Here is a 16410-nt window from a genome sequence, read left to right on the forward strand (position 1 = left end):
TCTGCCTTGAAAGATGAGGCTGACGCTGTTGCAGCTGCTGAAGACTTCTTAGGCGGACTTTGGTCCGGGTCGGAGCTGCTGCTTTCATCCATAGTGCTCCTCACGTCTTCGACAACCAGTCCAGTCCTCTGCCGAAAGAGTCTTAAGTAAAGGAAAACTGAAGTGAAACAGACGCCTAGATTTCAAGAAGTCAACTGACGTGGTTTCCTGTAAATTTCACGTGTCATCCCAGAGCCCGTTAGTCATCCCGAGCAGGCAAAGATAATGCTGTGACTCAGGGTTCCAGTATCTTTTACATTCATCCAGAAAGTGAAAGAACTGCGTTTGTTCATGGAGCGACATACAAATGCCTTCGGGGTTGTGGCAGGAGGGGCATCCACTATGAATATCTGGCAAATCAAACATGCTGAAATACCCGCACTTGTGAGTCAGGGCCAAAAGAAAGCGATTCTTCTATTTGTGGTAAAAACAAAAGAACGCTAAAAAGAAAGCAAGTTGACTATTTTCTTGGCTACAACAAAGTAAAGACAGTTCATACCAAAAGCATGACAAAAAAGGTGTTTTGGTTCTTTTTGTGTTTTTAAATAAAGGGGCAATAATAGTTCAACAACATGAGAGATAGATTTTAATCATATGGCAATTAAACAGAGGTGCATTCATGTCTTCAGTCACACAGGCACTGCAGTTTTTGTACAATACAGTACACAGAACTCTGTTATAAATTACAAGCAATACCAAAAATAAATGGATACCAAAGAGCCGAGGACACCCGGGAATTAAGATGGTAGCCATTGATTTTGGTGTCACATCAGAATTTTAAGCAGGCCGCGACCCAGTCCATAGACACAGATTAATCCAGTCTGTGATGATTTTATTCCTCTCTCCATATTTAAATGAATATAAACACAAAAAAGTAAATTCACAATTTCTGCGTAACAGAGACTTGAATCCATGTCGTATCTAAAACAGAGTTTTATCCATCTTCTGTTAAACAGTCAAGAGGTGAGTCTTTTTGGTCAGCGGGAGAGTGCTCCTATGTGTCTGCATCAATCCTGTGAGCTGTAAAGTAGAAATAACATCCACAAAGTCAGATCGGGCACGCCGAGATGGCAGATAGCCTAGCACGGTATATCTTAACAGACATTTTCAAATAAATAAAAAACAAATAAGCAAACAAATAAAAATCTCATGTTTAACATATCAAAGGACTTTTAGATTTGATGTAAATTTACCCTGCAGTCTAAAACATCTAAAACTAGGACGGGTAAGACAGAAAACAAAAGTATGAATCTGCAAGTATGTTAACTCTATAGAAATTGTGGAAATGCTGGTACTGTACTCACTTCCGGCCACTTCGTTTGGTACATCTTGCCAGTACTGGGCTGGACCCTATTTTGCCTTCTGAGCTGCCTCGATTCTTTGTTGCATAGATTCAATAAAGACTGGAAACGCTGCTCAAAGATTTTGGTGCATACTGATGGCATTACATTTAAAGATGCTGTTAAATATTTGCTGGCTTCGCATTCATCCATGATGCGCATTTGGTGTTCGACAGCATCTCAAAGATGCTCTACTGAATTGAGATCTAATGACTGTTGAGGCTGCAGAGTATAGCAACCTCATTTCCATGTTCAAGAAACCAGTTTGAGGCAATGTGACATCTGTGACATGACACACTATCCTGCTGGAAGCAGCCATTAGAAGACTGGTATAATGTGGTCATAAAGGAATGGCCATGGTCACCAACAATACTCAGGTAGGCTGTGGTGAAAATTCTCACTTTGCAGTGGTGCATTTGTGTTCGCTTGGATTTTTCTCTGTGTAAAGAGAAACCAAATCATGGGAAATACCTACAAGTTTATAAACTCAGCAACAGATTCGGACCAGAGTAAACAAACTATAGGTTTGAAAACATCCTAAAACTCTTTAGACCAGGCAAAGGTTTTCCAGTCTTCCTTTGTCCAATTTTGGGCTGGTCTGAATTGCAGCCTCAGTTCCCTGTTCTTAGTGGACAGGAGTGACACCCAGTGTGGTCTTTTGCTGCTGCTTCAAGTTTCAAAGAGCTGTGCATTCAGAGATGCTCTTCTCCATACCTTGCTTGTAAGCAGTGCTCAATTTGAGTTGCCACTGCCTTCCTATCAGCTTGAATCAGCCTGACTATTCACATCAACATGCCATTTTCACCTAGAGAACTCACTCTCACTTATCTTTTTTTAAACCCCAGAGATGGCTGTGTGGGAAAATCCCAGTGGATCAGCAGTTTCGGAAACACTCAGTTCAGTCAATTTGGCACAAATAAATATGCCACCTTTCTCCCTCCCATTCTCCTCAGCAGGTCATCATGACCGTGTCTACATGTCTGAATGAGACGAATTCCTGATATGTGACTGACTGTTAAGATATTTTGCATTTAAAAATGACTGAAGAGGTGTACCTAAAAAAGTGGCCAGTGAGTGCATAAGCATACTGTCCAAAGGACTTACATTGCTTTGGTATCCTGAGTGACTCTGTGTCTCCTGACAGGACTTGATGCATGACCCCGCGGAATTGATAGAGCACCTTCAGGCTCTTCTCCTCCCCCACACAGGGGTCGTAGAAGCCAGGGAGTCCTGACTGGAAAGGGAACACAAAGTCATGCAGCACTGCCAAGAGACTAACGTAGCGAGCCGTGGATGTCAACTTGTGAGGCTACTCTATTTTTCTGCAGGAAAACACTTAATTCTTAAAAAATTATTGGAATAAACACTATACTTGTAAAACTGACTTTTCAAGTGTTACATTTTGAGTTTGGAAGTCTTGACTTATTACCTTGGTAGCCTCAGTGAGGATGAGTTTCGAGTCTTTCACCAGACACTGCAGTGGCACGGTCACATCAATGACCTTTGCCCTCTCGTGTTTTCTGCTGTTGTCTGTGACGAACTTGCCGTACCAAGCGTTGAGGATAATGAGACCTGTTTAAGTAAGCAGCATCAACATTAAAACCTTTCTTCTGCAATAAAACATCAATAAAACACCCGTTTAGTATTAAGAGTTCAGAAAACCAAGGTTGACTATTAAACACAAATCTCTATTTTCACAGTTTGAACGTTATGTGCCAGCAGTTGCAGCTAAAGAGTCTATGAAGAGACCAGTGAACTTTTTTTTCGTCATTTGTAAAAGTAATTTTGCAAGTGCGCAATAAAAAGACATAAAAACACCATAATTCATTTTAATCACAGGCTGCATAAACAACACTGTAACCATTTATGAGTGCGGTCAATTAAATAGAAAAGAGCAGCTGCATGCCTGTCACTACACGCACACACACACTGTTATTAACTGTTACTTTATAGGCCTGAAGTCTTAAGGACCGCCGATGATACTAAAAATCAAACAATCTCAACTGTGACAGGTGTCATAAGGCAATTATCGCTCGTCAAACTCCCAAAGGTGAAAATTGTGCTGTCTGCTCAAAGCTTTTTGTTCCTCTGCTTATCAAAGACAAACTGACAAAGAAGACTAATTATCACCAGCGAAAAAGAAAGTAGCAGGGTCACAAAAATCCACTAAAAACTATAGTTCTTTATTAACTGTTTTAGCTTAATTTAAAAAGAAATTGGTGTGAACAATGCAAGTTACCTGATACTCAAAGGAAAGTCGGTTTTAGTGAACCGCTGAAGAAGATGATTACAGTGTTTTCTATGTTTTTTTAAGTGTGTGGTAGGAATTATCAACAAGTGAAAACAGAGATTTTTTTCTTTTGCTAATAAAGGATTTTTTTTCTTTTGATGTAGCCAAACGCTGCAATATGTGAGAATTTACACTTTGTACTGAGCAAAACTCAAGCCGACATCAATAGATTTCGCTCAAAATGTAAAAAACAGCTCTGAATCCAAAATAATTATATTTTTTCTTAACAAATAACATTATTTTCAGGATACCGCTTTCTTCAAATATTACTAATCTTACCCATCCGAGACTCCTCAGCTTCAATAATCCTGCGCACTGACTCCTGCATGAGCAAGACCTTTAGATATGAAAAGAGACACAAAAAATGAGGTTTTACATTGTGTGGATTAAACTAATGAATTTGACTAATGCTCTGCATTTTATCTAATCCCATCTCTCTCTACTGGCAAGAATAATACTGCTTGACAGACACAACACCTGCATCCCTTATCTAACGTTGACAACAACGCAGGATCGGCACCGCAGCTTGTAAAATACTCACAGCAGCTTCTGCCTCCTGTTTCTTTTTGGCTATATCAGAGGCCGAGCTCTCCCTTTGCTTCTCCAAATCTCTGTTGAGTTCAAAGATAAATGGAGAAATAAAATGAGCTCATAAAATCTGCCCATAATAATACATGTGGCGCTACTTCCAATAACACCGCTTGCGTGAAACAACTAAGGTAAAGAAAGTTTCTTACTGTTCCTTCTGGGCCCGCACATATGGCCGAATAATAAGCTGCTGCATGGCGAGGTAGAATACCAGTGGTCCCACTGTGGCGTAAAATACAGCACTAGGCAGGAGTTGGTCAGTCAGGTGAATAGGGAAGAAATACGTCTGGCTGGCTCTGTTAAGTCTGTGGATACAGAGTTGGTTTTAATATTTCTATCTATAGTCATATGCCTGAGGTTGAAAACACAGCAAAGTGAAAACACTGCAGAACTCCAGGTCAAGTGGGAGAGTGAGCTGTGCGCTGTTTCTCAGATGATTAATTTATGTGATATGCTCTCCTTAAGTCTGTCTGTGTCTAAAAATAAAATGTAAGCTGTACATACACTTGCTTTTAAATCATACCCCAGGAACACCTAACATCATATTGTATTGAATCCTGTGTTAACATGTGCAGATACACACTCCCAATTTGTGGAAAAAAGGAGAAATGGCAACAAGAAATTGAGGGAAACTCGGGAAACTCCAATGAATGGGAAATTGGAACAACGAGTTACACTTACTTAATCTTGAGGGAGACACCTTGGGGCACTCCCACGCTGACTGTGGCCCCCAGGACACTGTGTCGACTGATCTTCCTCTCGGCACCGTATTCTACCACAGTCCCAAAAAACCCTGATCTGCACCAAAAGCGCAAAGTTACAACCACTCTACCCATCATTTACTTTAACAGGCCAGTTCCCTGCACAACAATTATCCCACCCAAACTTCATTTAATAGAAACATTAATCACTCTAGAGTTTTACACCAGAAAAGCAACGTTAATATGACCTACAACAGGGGTTCCATTATGAACACATATTGCTCGTTAACAACATACTTTACTGAGCCCTTAATCTTCGTCTGGTCTTCATCCTGAAACTTGTACTGGTAGCTCATCATCATAAAAGTGTGAGGAATGCCAAGCTGCAGAGATAAAATGTGAGCGTTAATCTTGGTGATACTGTGATAACCGGCTGTGATTTTCAGTTAAATATCACTCCTGGCTCCTGACCTGCATTGCGAAGGTGAAATGGCTGCTCTTAGTGTCCCTCACTATGCTGGTGTTCATAGAAGACTGGATCCCCCAGCGCCACTGCAGGTACCCCATAGTGTTCTTGTCTAGGTGACGGGCCAGCACCGTGGTGAACCCAGGACGCACGCCTCGAGATGAAAACTGGAGCCCGCACTGAGCAGTCACAAAGCTGAGACAACACGCAAAATAAAGAAATCGGTGAAATTGTTCACGTTGTTGCAAAAATATCGAGGATTGACTTGTTTTTCTCTAGCACTTCTAAGCATACAATCGAGGCGTCAAGTTGCGGAATATCTTCATTCCGAGGAAAGGTCCGTGAGTGTCTCCGGCTCCCAACTCTACCTGTTTAAACACAGACAGCAAAAACGTCTCACATCTTAAAATGTCATAGCGTGTTATTAAAAACCCACACACGCCTGTTTTGTGACAAATCCCAGCAATTTACAGTACTAGGGAGTGTGCAATGCCCACTGAAAACACAGCATACCTCTCCCCACCCCTTAGCTGATGTGACTCTTCTCAAAGCCAGGTTAATAGAGCCGCCTCCGTTTCCATTGTGGGTTGACAAGGACCCAGACAGAATGGCTGTGTCTTTTGTAGTGAGAGGAGCCTGCAGTAGAATACATAAAACTGTGAGTCCTGTTATTAGCATCAAGTCAAACATCTTTTCCAAAAGCCATCACAGACTCATTGGCATCTCTTAATCCAATATATAGAAGAGCAAGAATCCTGGGGCAACCAGTTACCTCTATAGATTGTGATATGTGCATTTTGTTGATTTCCACATGTGGGACTCCACCTCCAACCATATCTTCATAGTCCTCTTCATACCGGTCAAAAAGGTCTGTGGCGTCAATGCCCACACTAATCGTTCCCTGCAAAATTATCACGAATCGATACAGTGTTTATTGAAAATTTTTTGTTTTCAAAATACTTTTTTGTTTTATTTTGTTTTGATGCACACCATTCCTGGGTTTTATTCACTTCAATGCGAGGTTTCTTATCTTCCCTCAAACATACCTTTGGGTTGGTCCTTTGCTGAAGTCTTCTCTCCTCTCGCTCTTTCTGAAGACGCTCATACTCTTCTCGAATCTCTGCAGGGGTTCTTTTCCTTTCCACCACCTGCAGGCGGAAGATATGTTATTTGAATGTAAACCGAGCAGAACTGACTGGTTGCAGATACAGGTTTACACTTGGAAACATAAATAAATAAAAATAAATATATAAATCACTCTCCCATATATTCTTCCTCTGTAAATATTTGTTCTTTCTGCATCATACTTTGTACAGTCCAGCATTATTAGATGAAGGCAAAGGTAGAACAGTTTCACACAAAGGCACCAACGCTACATTTTTTAAGGATGTTATTTTTTAATGCGTGCCTCTTGATGTTTCCATCAGCTTTCTCAAGATGTCGATATCCAGCTAAGAGATATTTGAACAATAACAAAGACAGGAGGCTTTTTCTTTTTGAATTTCTGAATATTGTTTTGTCAACTTGCAATGAATATGGTCAGAAGTTACAAGGTACTTTTGACTGCTCCCTTATTTCCCATGGGGTTACCACTGCAGACGGATCCACATATTTGATTTGGAACAGATAAGACTGGCACTGGAATTACACTAGCTTGTGAACCCCTGAAGACTGAGTTTGTGTTTTGGACCATGCATCTTTTCTATGAAAGACACAGACAAACCACAACACCACAGAGTTCTGAAAATTTAATTACAAAATTTACTCTACGTTTGGTTTTGACTAGCAACGCATGTCATATTTATCATGAATTCAATATACAGTATTTTAAGAATGAATAAGTTGACTCTTGTAATCGGTATTGTCGAAATTCAGAACGCTACAGAGCTGGTATTGAAGTTTTTCGCACGTGCAAAGGAAGTTACAGGTGTGTCAGTGTATATTACTTAATAGCAAACAATAGTTCAACACAACGACCATTCTTTCTAATTATGGATGTGATGTATGCTTCAGTGGGAAATCAACCGTGTAGGTACATTGTAACCGCAAACCCCTCTGAAACCCTACGATGTAAAGACCATCATAACCTGACGTGCACCTCCCTCCCCGTAATTACATGCCACGTCAACACAGCCCATAACTAGTGATTATCATTGATTCTTTCTATTCATTTCTAGCTACTTTTTCACTGCAATTTATTTATTTATAAGTGAGAGGATAACAATCATTGCCTCAATATAAGGAATAATAATCACAGTATCAGATTATTAGGAATCTCAAATGTCAGCAATTTCCTGGAATGAGACTGCAGAAACTATTTTAACTGATTGTACAAAACTTGAGGGATAAATATGTTTGAAGACACCAGACATTGTGGACCCAAGGGAGAAAAAAGTCCCAGCATTTTATTTGTTTCTATCGTTGCTGGCACTGGATGTAAAATATGACCACAAGGCACTCAATCAATCAATGGATCACACAGAACAATAAATGCTGGCAGCGACCTCAGCCACTCAACATAGGATATGTCATAGGCACTGAAGACGTCTAAACAAGTCACAAGTCACTGAGAGACTCACCTCCCATCCTTCAACATCAAGTCCTCGCTTGCCATAGATATCATAGATGGCACGTGCCTGAGGGTCACTGAGCACTAGAAAGAGATTCAAAATGTAAACCATCAGTATGCTTTCTTTACGTCAAAACATACTCAAGAGCATCAGCAGTTCAACACAGGGTTGAGAAAGGAATCAAAAGGAAATGGGATCAATGCTCTTCTTACCTTCATAAGCTTCGTGTACAAGGTTAAAAAGGTGCTCTGCTTGTCTCTTTAGTTCAGGATCCCGGTGTTTGTCTGGGTGATAGAGCATGCATAATCGTCTGTATGCCGCCTTCAGCTCCTCCTGCGTAGCCTGAAGGGAAAAAAAGAGAGCACAGCATAGTTACAACATAACATAACACGGATTAAAAATTGTTTTTAAAAATGTAATCTAGCCTACCATTACCCCAGCATATTTTATGTTTTAAAATCACTCGGAGTGATATTTTTATAACCGATTCGGAATCAGTTTTTACCTTCCTTGCTTAAGAATGTGGAAATTATAATAACATTTATAGTTCAGTATACTTATACACTTTAGCCTGCCAGCAAATGGTTTTCTTTTGCATAACGAATTTTCAGATAAACACGATGCTTTTTGCTGCTACGAGTAAATAATCACGACCAAAAACGTCCGATTCCTGCAGACTTAAAAAGTCAATTTATACTATAATCAGCACTGCGTGTTGCATGCTGCAGCTCCGAAGTTACATTAGCTACTTAGCACTCTCCAAAGTACATGACATACATGTGAAATTGAAAAAAAAAAACAATTGCCAGTCCGGAAACATCAACTACTACATTGCCACATAAACACACCGATTCTCTGTCCTACACAAGCAACATATTACGCTGCCAAAGCTGTCACCCCACGACTCTTCTGTGCTCACTGAAACAACCGAAGAGTTAATCAATGTCGAGGGTCACTAGTTAGCTGCCTAGCTAATGTTTCATCTATGTTTGGGAGCAACGCTTTAATAACAGCAGTATAAAGTTTATAGGACGACCGATGCTGAATCCGCACACGCAATCATTCAGATCCCAGCTGCATTTTGTACCTCTCTTCTGACATTTAGCAAGGAATAATAATCATCACTGGCGAGCTCATCATCGTCTAAGGGAGACGCCATGTTCACACCCGGTCATCTCTTCTTTGTGTCACTTATGTCGCTCCAAGTCTCCTCTTCGCGCTCTGTCGCCCCCTGGTGTTGGGATGAGCGACAACTCCGCGGCCGTTTCCTAAATGCTGACACATTGCGACGCGGTCCTGTGCATATTTAAGTTTGAATTCATTAATTGCAGTTGATGTGCTTATGAGGAATAATGCGTAGGAAAGAATTATGAAGTAACCCGGGTTTTTTTTTTTGCTTTTGTTTTGTTGTTGTTGTTTTTGCACTGCAGCCATCCGCGAATTTACTTTAAAGTTACTTTAGTGTTCATTCAACCTGATTTATTTTATTTCAGTTTTGCAAATGATACTATATAATGGCTAAATAACGTGCAGGGGAGAAATATTATGTATATACACCGAATGTTCTTTTTTATGTGAGAGAAAATGAATATTGCTCATTTTAGAGGGAACGTGTATGCCTTAATTCTAAAGGGATATTGCCTGCATCACATTCAGCTATAGAAGCAATTAAGGCAGGGGGTGAAGAAAATCACATTAGGTCTTTCATTAATTACTCTCCTCGCAATAACAACAAGCCGTTGACTGCACGAGGCGCAGCAGCAGGCAGCAGAGGAGCTGTTCTTTCAGCACCACCTCAAACACTGCATTTCAACGCTGACGGCCAGCAGCCTGTTAAAGGCTGTCCTTGAGTGGAGTGCCGCAGTTGAAGCGATTAAGCACAGTGATCTGTAATTAGATTGCCTCTAGCCATTTAACGTATATTGTCAAGCATGTGTGATTGCGCCATAATGATAGCAGTTACAAGAAAATCCTCCGTGGCATATAGCGGGTAGAGTTAAAAGTTAACTCTGGACCAGAAACAGCTGTTTACATGGACTCCACCGCCGGCAGCCTCCCTCATGGTGGAACAAGAGGTGGTATCCACATCTCCTGGAAATCAATGCAGTTTTCAGTATTGTGGTGAAATCATTTAGACAGGCCTACAGGGGGAAAAGTAGTCTGCAGGCTCCCCAATGTAAACGGACACATGATTGACAGTCTGCGCAGAGTACTGTCCAATATGTCTCAAATGCTTTATCATTTGTTTCTTTACAGGGCTGCATATTTGTCTTCAACTCAAACTCGGCGTCTTAAATACGGGAAAATGAAACTTAAAACAAAGTGCTCCATGATGGATGATTATGGAAAATTCTCTCTTTTTTTTCTTTTCTGAGGTTGAACCTCCAGTTATTAGTTGTACGAACCAGCTCGTGTCTCCAGTATCAGATTACATAAGCAGACTTTGATTAAAAAACAATTAATGAAGAACATTAGGCACTTAATTTCTTCTAATAACTGGTTTTGCGTCACTCGGAAATGACAGTGTAAAACAACTTGGGTGGGGTGGCTCAAAAGGGAAGCATTTAATATTCACAGTCTAATCAGTTTCTAAAAAAAATAAATAAATAAAGAAGGAAAATTATGAAAGCAACCTGCCAGACATTAAAGTTTTCTTTCCCTTTTTATAATACCGTCTTTTAAAGACCAGCATTGCCTCTGAGCTGTAAAAATATATTAAATAAAAATATTTATATTTTTAAAAACCCCTAACAAAATACGGCTGGTGGTGCCAAGGTGAGGTGAGATGTGTTGTTTTTCATCCCAGAGCCTCTCTGTCAGTCACCGCCTCACAGCCAATGATAAGTTCGCCTCGGTCGGACCGACTCGCCGCTTGCTCCTCCGGTCCCTCCTCGTGCTGTCCTCGCCGTGCACGCGCGTGGTACCCACGGTCGTGAGGAGGAGGAGGATGTTGCGCGTGAAGGGGAAATGGCTGCCGAAAACAAGCCGGAAGGTAAGAGAAATATAATGGGATTAATTTACTAGTATGACCGCGGTGTGGGTTTTGGAAGAGCTGCAACTCCGTGCGGAAATGACACACGCGTGAAGCCGAGCGGAGAAATTTTCGGTAGAAAGCGGCTCCGCTATTTTCCTCCGAATAGGCTGCTAAAACGTGGAGACATCACCTAGCCAGCTAATATTAGCTTGCATTCTAGCCAAGCTACTATTCCCATCGTAGCCCACATTTAAAAGCACGCCACTGGGACGAATAGCGTGGCAAAAGTGCCGTGTTTACCGTTTATTGTGCTCGGGTTCCTTGTCAAATGACGAGCAATTCAAGTTGTTAACAACAAGGCTAAGTTAATGACAACATGTCATTGGCATCGACCAACTTCTTCCCTTATTACCCAGCTTTAAAAGCGGCTTGGTTGTGTTAGTTTATATGTCAATACGGCTCTGTTTTCAAGCCGCTTTTTGCAGCTTGTTTTGACGGCATTGCAATAGGCTAATTATTAAGACGTGTCTGATTTAAAATGTAGCCTGTAAGTCTTGTTTTTTTTTATCTCTCTTTCTTTCTTTCTCCTCTTGGAGAGGGTCGTTTAGTCCCCCACCTCTTGAAGCGCGAGAAATTTCTTCGGCTTTCAGCGGATAGTGTTTATGAGCCAGAAGTGATGTATTGTTTTTAAACGAGCGAATATTAGCCTCCGTTTTCCAAATGCCAATTAATACTACTTGGCCTATATTTGGTCCGAAACACGGGCATCAAAGCGTTGTGATGCCTACTCCGCTCGCAATGCCCTATCGCACTTGAAATGCCATCACACCGGAGGAAGCAGGGAGGATGGAGAGTAGGATTTCCAGCAGCCTGCCTGCCCATTACACTACTTTACAGATAGGACAAAACGAAGACTTCCCTCCCCTCCTCAGCTGACTTCACACGGCTTGCTAACTTGAAATGAAATGCACTAGACTTAATTATTTTCCTTCTTAGTGGAATATTTTATTGCAACCCATATGCATAAGAGATTTGATCTCATTCAGACAGGCCCATGGATTTTTTGGGTGAGTAATTAAACAACGCCTGCATGAAAATAAAGATGTGATCCATGATTTTTAAACGGACCGGTTTTCCTGGCGCCTTTTCACTGATAATGGTATTTGAAGCTTGCTGGAGCCAGTTACTTATTTACAATCTCAGTGTTTTTGATACAGATGAAATGTGTATATGTTAAAATATATATTTTCAACAATGATCTTAGAATTAAACGCCTGATTATTTACATGTTATAGTTTGTGTGTATTCATACGTTTTTGCTATTGTTACTTTAATTGATTTATTGATAATTATCTAACTTTTTTATTGAACAGAATACAGTGGTAGATAATTCAAATCATATGTTCTTGTTTTTTTATATATATTTGCTGATTTATATAGAGCTTTAGGGTGCAGAAAAGAGTCTTTCTAGGTTTTTCTTTTTCTTTTCTTTTTTAAACTGGCTGCTTGAATTGAGAAAGACAACATTTTTTAATTAAAAAAAAAATGGTCCAGCTGTTTCTGAGCTGTTCTTTATGTTTTTTTTTTGCAGGGTTTAAAATTAAACAGGCGTCTGTCAGTCTTTGGTGTCAGTAACCTCAAACACAAATTCTTTTTGATGTAGAATTACTGTAATGTTTCAAATTGTCTCGGTCCATGTGAGGAGAGATGATAAAACGCTGGGATTTTAGTTGTTTGGATGTCAGTGTGCCAACCACTAAAGCGAGTCCCACCAGGGGGTGGTATTGAGCTACAGAAGCACACTTACATGAGGGATCAGTCTGCGGCTATGACAAAAAAAAAATGAAGACATCTGGTTTTGTGATAGTAATGACTTCACTATGGTGTATAGTCCTAATGAATTCATCTACATAGCTGAACTTAACAAATAGACTGTAGCTGATAATCGCGATGTCTCCCCCAACACGAGGAGCTCTCACTGCAAACCTTGACTTGAAAGTCCCATTGCTGAGCCGGTCAAGTTATTTTCAGAGTTCCTATGAGGCCGGTCAGTGGAAAAAGGAGGAGGAAGGGGGGCATAAAGAGACAGAGAGTGCTCCATACCTTCATGTAAACGCTGTATACTCTCATGCATACCTGGCCGTTAAAGCTTTTACATAAAGCTGTCGTGAATCATTCCACTTGAACCAAGTCTTTTTGGCTTTTCAGCAGGAATGTAAAACGTTTAAACGAACACAGCTTTTACAGTTTTTACATGACGTGTTCCTGAATGTCTGGCTGCCACTAAGAGAGCTCAACAGTGTTTCCTTAACCTTTTGTCCTTGTGGTATGCGGGCAGCGCCGATCGCTCTTAGCTGTTTGGCAGGTCTTATGATGGCCCATAACAACTGAGGGTTACATCTTGTGTTAAACCCAGGGGCCATGACCCAGCCTCACGTCGTGGTGTAATGTTTACATCCTGGGGTATTTCTCTCCAGCCTAACTGATCGTCTATCCCCTTGGGGTTATTTTTTTCCCCCCTTCACACTCATAAAAAGCTCTGTGTGTCCGTTACTTTAAGTACAAAGCCTGGAGGGCACTGAAAGGACATGCTTGATATGTCTCACACTGACACTGGTCTGGATAAAACTACAGCCAGTGGTCTTATGAATCCGCTAGAGCAGAAATTCCATATAGATATTTCAGTACTACAGCCAAATGTGAGAAATAAAACAAGGAGGTTTGTAAAGAAAAGAAAACACCATGTGAAAATGCAATCATGATATTAACCTCTGAATTGAAATCTTATGGTATTTTTCCCAGCCTAGCAGAATCATGTAGCACACTTTGATTAATATAAAATCAGGTAATTGCAAATCCAATGATGAAGGGAGTGTTTACTCACACTTAAAGTTCATACAGGTGTGTTAACCTGCATAAATCCAAGACTAATCCAAACAATCAATAAAGGTTGCTTTTTGAAATGTAGTAAATAAGGCCTGCGGTTTCTGCCCGTGTAGGAAGGGCTTTTTCTCATTTTTTTAACGCAGGCACAGTTTGAAAAGTTTCACGATCTTATCATTTCACTCAAAGTTCAGGGTGAAGCAGCAGGGAAACATCAAGTAAACACGCAGTCAGCCATTAACTTACAAAAGTGCTTGTGCAGCAATGGCATAAATATTTCTCTGCTGTTTTGTAAAGAAGGATGAATTTAACCTCCTTGTGATGCCAGACGACTTGCTCTGCCAGTTTTGTGTGGAATCAGGATATAGCTACATTTTTTCCCAGGCTTTTAATTGAATCAGTGAAGTATGGATGGGTGGGACCCATGTCCAGTCTGTGGTTGCTGAGACGTCTGCATGTAATAGACCTTTACCGACAGCTTTGCAGGGTCTCCACTGATTGATTGTATTGATTCTTCCAGCTCACCAATGACACAATAAGAAGTGTTACTGACCCATATCAAAACAGGCCAGAGCTATACTAACCTATATCAAGGGGCATTTTCCTTGTAGAGAGAAAAAGATTGAGTTGATGGAAAGCTTCACTGTTTTAAACAACCAATAGACAAATTCAATATGTATTATTACCCTGATTATTGTTGGTGTTATTATTATTCCCATCACATTTTTCCCAACAGCTCTTGTGTGTTTTAAATGCATTTCAAAAAACTGTGTGTAGTTTCTGTTGATGTTGCTTGCATGGGGGAGTTTGCTTAGGTATCACAGGCTGGGAGAATGCTTCTTTTCCTCGATTTTCTCTACTTTTCTCTTTGCCTCCTGAAGGACTGAAGAAAGTTCGTAATCCGGATCGAATGTACAGATCAGCAGTGTGTTATGCTGGCCATGGTCCACCTAAGAATATCAGTGATGACACAGAGACGAACAGTAAGAGTCAGTTATTAATACTGCATTGCTGCTGCAAGAGGCCACTAGCTGGCCAATCTATTATTCATCCATCAATTCATTTATTTACTTCTTGATTTCATCCGTCCCCATGCCCCCTCCCTCTTTTATTCTTCTCCAACACAACACCACCTCCGGCTGTTCTGTTGATTGAAGTGTCTGCTTTACAGGATCACGCTGTCAATAGTTGAAGTGTTGTCGTTAACTAAGAGTGATTTCAGGTTGAGGCCAGGGGATCAGGACCTGAGCAGACCCTCAGAGAGAAAGCTTACGCTTTGATCCATCAATTATGACCCAGGACTTGCTTTTTCTTTGCTTTTCTTAAACCTGTATTTGATGGAGGGGTATCAACTCAGGTTAACGGTATGTTGTAAAAATGCTGGAAAAATAAATAGTGTATGACCAAATATAAAAGAAATAGCATCCTATATATTTTTCCTTTATGGGTTAATATTCGTCTCTGTCTCCCTCTCATTTCATTTGCACTCGATCAGAACTCTAGATCAGACATCATAGAGGAGGTTTTTATGACTTGTAAAAGCCAGCTTCTGTAGGGATTGGTTCAGTGCGCTTACAAGTCTGTGCACAAGCGCTATTTTCTGTCATGACCAAAACAAGTCAATCAGAAATATAGGCCAAAGTGTTGACTTTATTTGTGGTGATTTTCCCTTCATTCCTCTTTAGAGAACATTGCCTGAATTTTAGCCTCTGTCTTTTTCCATTGAAAAAACGGTCCCCTCTAAAGCAGATTGTTCCTCTGCAAAAAGGAGTGCCTTCATTGTTAATGAATACACCAGTCTCTTCACTGCTGGGAGACTCTGTTGATCTAGGCTAGAGACTGGGTAATTAAGTGTGCTCATGTATTGTCATTTCTAAATAGTAAGTCTGAAATCACCCCCAACCCCTTGTTAGACTCTTCACTCGATATGTGTCACTGGAAGAGCTTTGCTGCACCAGATCTTTTTGGTATTTTTAACAGAGAATGTTTTGAAAGATTTAATGCCAAGGGAGTGCCAGTGCAGATCTATGAAACAGTGATGCAGACTGTAACGGGAACATTTTTGATAGACTTTTGCGTTACCCTTTCATGTGTGACAACTGTGACTGACAATACGTTTTGCCAGTGTTGCTGTTTTCCCTCATGTTATTGCATGGTATTACAGTATCCTGTTCCCATGTCAGACACCCCGTTTAATGTGTTCAGCCTGGAGGGTTTTCTGCCTACCAGGACACTCTGTAGCAGAATACAAGAGCTCAAACAAGCAGGTAAACCATTGATCTGAGTAATCGTCTGAGTAATTGTGGGAGTAGTTATGATACAGAAAGAAGGGTTTTGTTTGTGTGCATGTGTAAGCTAGAGGGAAAAAACAGAAAGAGAACAAGAGCAAGAGAGAGGGAGTGAGAGTGAGAGAGAGACCTCACCTCTGCTCTCCTTGAGATGGGATTTTTATGGATGGGTGAGCGTGGTGAGGGCTGAGAACACATAAAGAGTCATTTTCAGTTTGTTGCAGGCAGTTAACCATGTGTACATGTTTGTTGAACTTTCAGTAATAGGCGC

General features: G+C 40.7%; 2 protein-coding genes across 12 annotated transcripts in view; one reads left to right on the forward strand and one right to left on the reverse strand.

Annotated features, from left to right (window-relative positions):
• Nucleotides 1-602: 602 nt before the first annotated feature.
• On the reverse strand, nt 603-9210 carry dnajc11a (DnaJ (Hsp40) homolog, subfamily C, member 11a). The gene is made up of 16 exons (XM_040007846.1): nt 9082-9210; nt 8207-8336; nt 8004-8077; nt 6471-6572; nt 6197-6325; nt 5938-6060; nt 5719-5792; nt 5430-5619; nt 5256-5341; nt 4939-5055; nt 4407-4562; nt 4211-4280; nt 3949-4006; nt 2809-2951; nt 2484-2613; nt 603-1059 (listed from the first exon to the last, which is right to left on the reverse strand). The coding sequence occupies exons 1-16, from the start codon at nt 9151-9153 to the stop codon at nt 1034-1036; spliced, it is 1680 nt and encodes a 559-aa protein (XP_039863780.1). The 5' UTR covers nt 9154-9210; the 3' UTR covers nt 603-1033.
• Nucleotides 9211-10853: 1643 nt separating this feature from the next.
• The window catches only part of camta1a (calmodulin binding transcription activator 1a), a 277539-nt gene continuing 271982 nt past the window's right edge, over nt 10854-16410 (forward strand). For 5 of the 11 annotated variants that reach the window (XM_040007835.1, XM_040007836.1, XM_040007838.1 and 2 more), the window contains exons 1-2: nt 10856-10986; nt 14733-14834. In XM_040007835.1, coding sequence (XP_039863769.1) covers nt 10962-10986; nt 14733-14834 — 127 coding nt within the window. In that variant the 5' untranslated portion in view covers nt 10856-10961. The other 6 variants (XM_040007833.1, XM_040007834.1, XM_040007844.1 and 3 more) reach the window with 4 other exon arrangements.

The sequence above is a fragment of the Simochromis diagramma genome, unplaced genomic scaffold, assembly GCF_900408965.1.
Source record: "Simochromis diagramma unplaced genomic scaffold, fSimDia1.1 OVJJ01000545.1, whole genome shotgun sequence".
Lineage (NCBI taxonomy): Eukaryota > Metazoa > Chordata > Actinopteri > Cichliformes > Cichlidae > Simochromis > Simochromis diagramma.

Bases quoted from the DNA above. Each gene is read 5' to 3' on its own strand.
- dnajc11a (XM_040007846.1), bottom strand. From the start codon at position 9,153: ATGGCGTCTCCCTTAGACGATGATGAGCTCGCCAGTGATGATTATTAT. The intron at 5,342-5,429 runs GTCAGGAGCCAG...TTATCTCTGCAG, and splicing joins ATTTCACCTTCGCAATGCAG to CTTGGCATTCCTCACACTTT. The intron at 4,563-4,938 runs GTAAGTGTAACT...CTGTATCCACAG, and splicing joins GGTGTCTCCCTCAAGATTAA to ACTTAACAGAGCCAGCCAGA.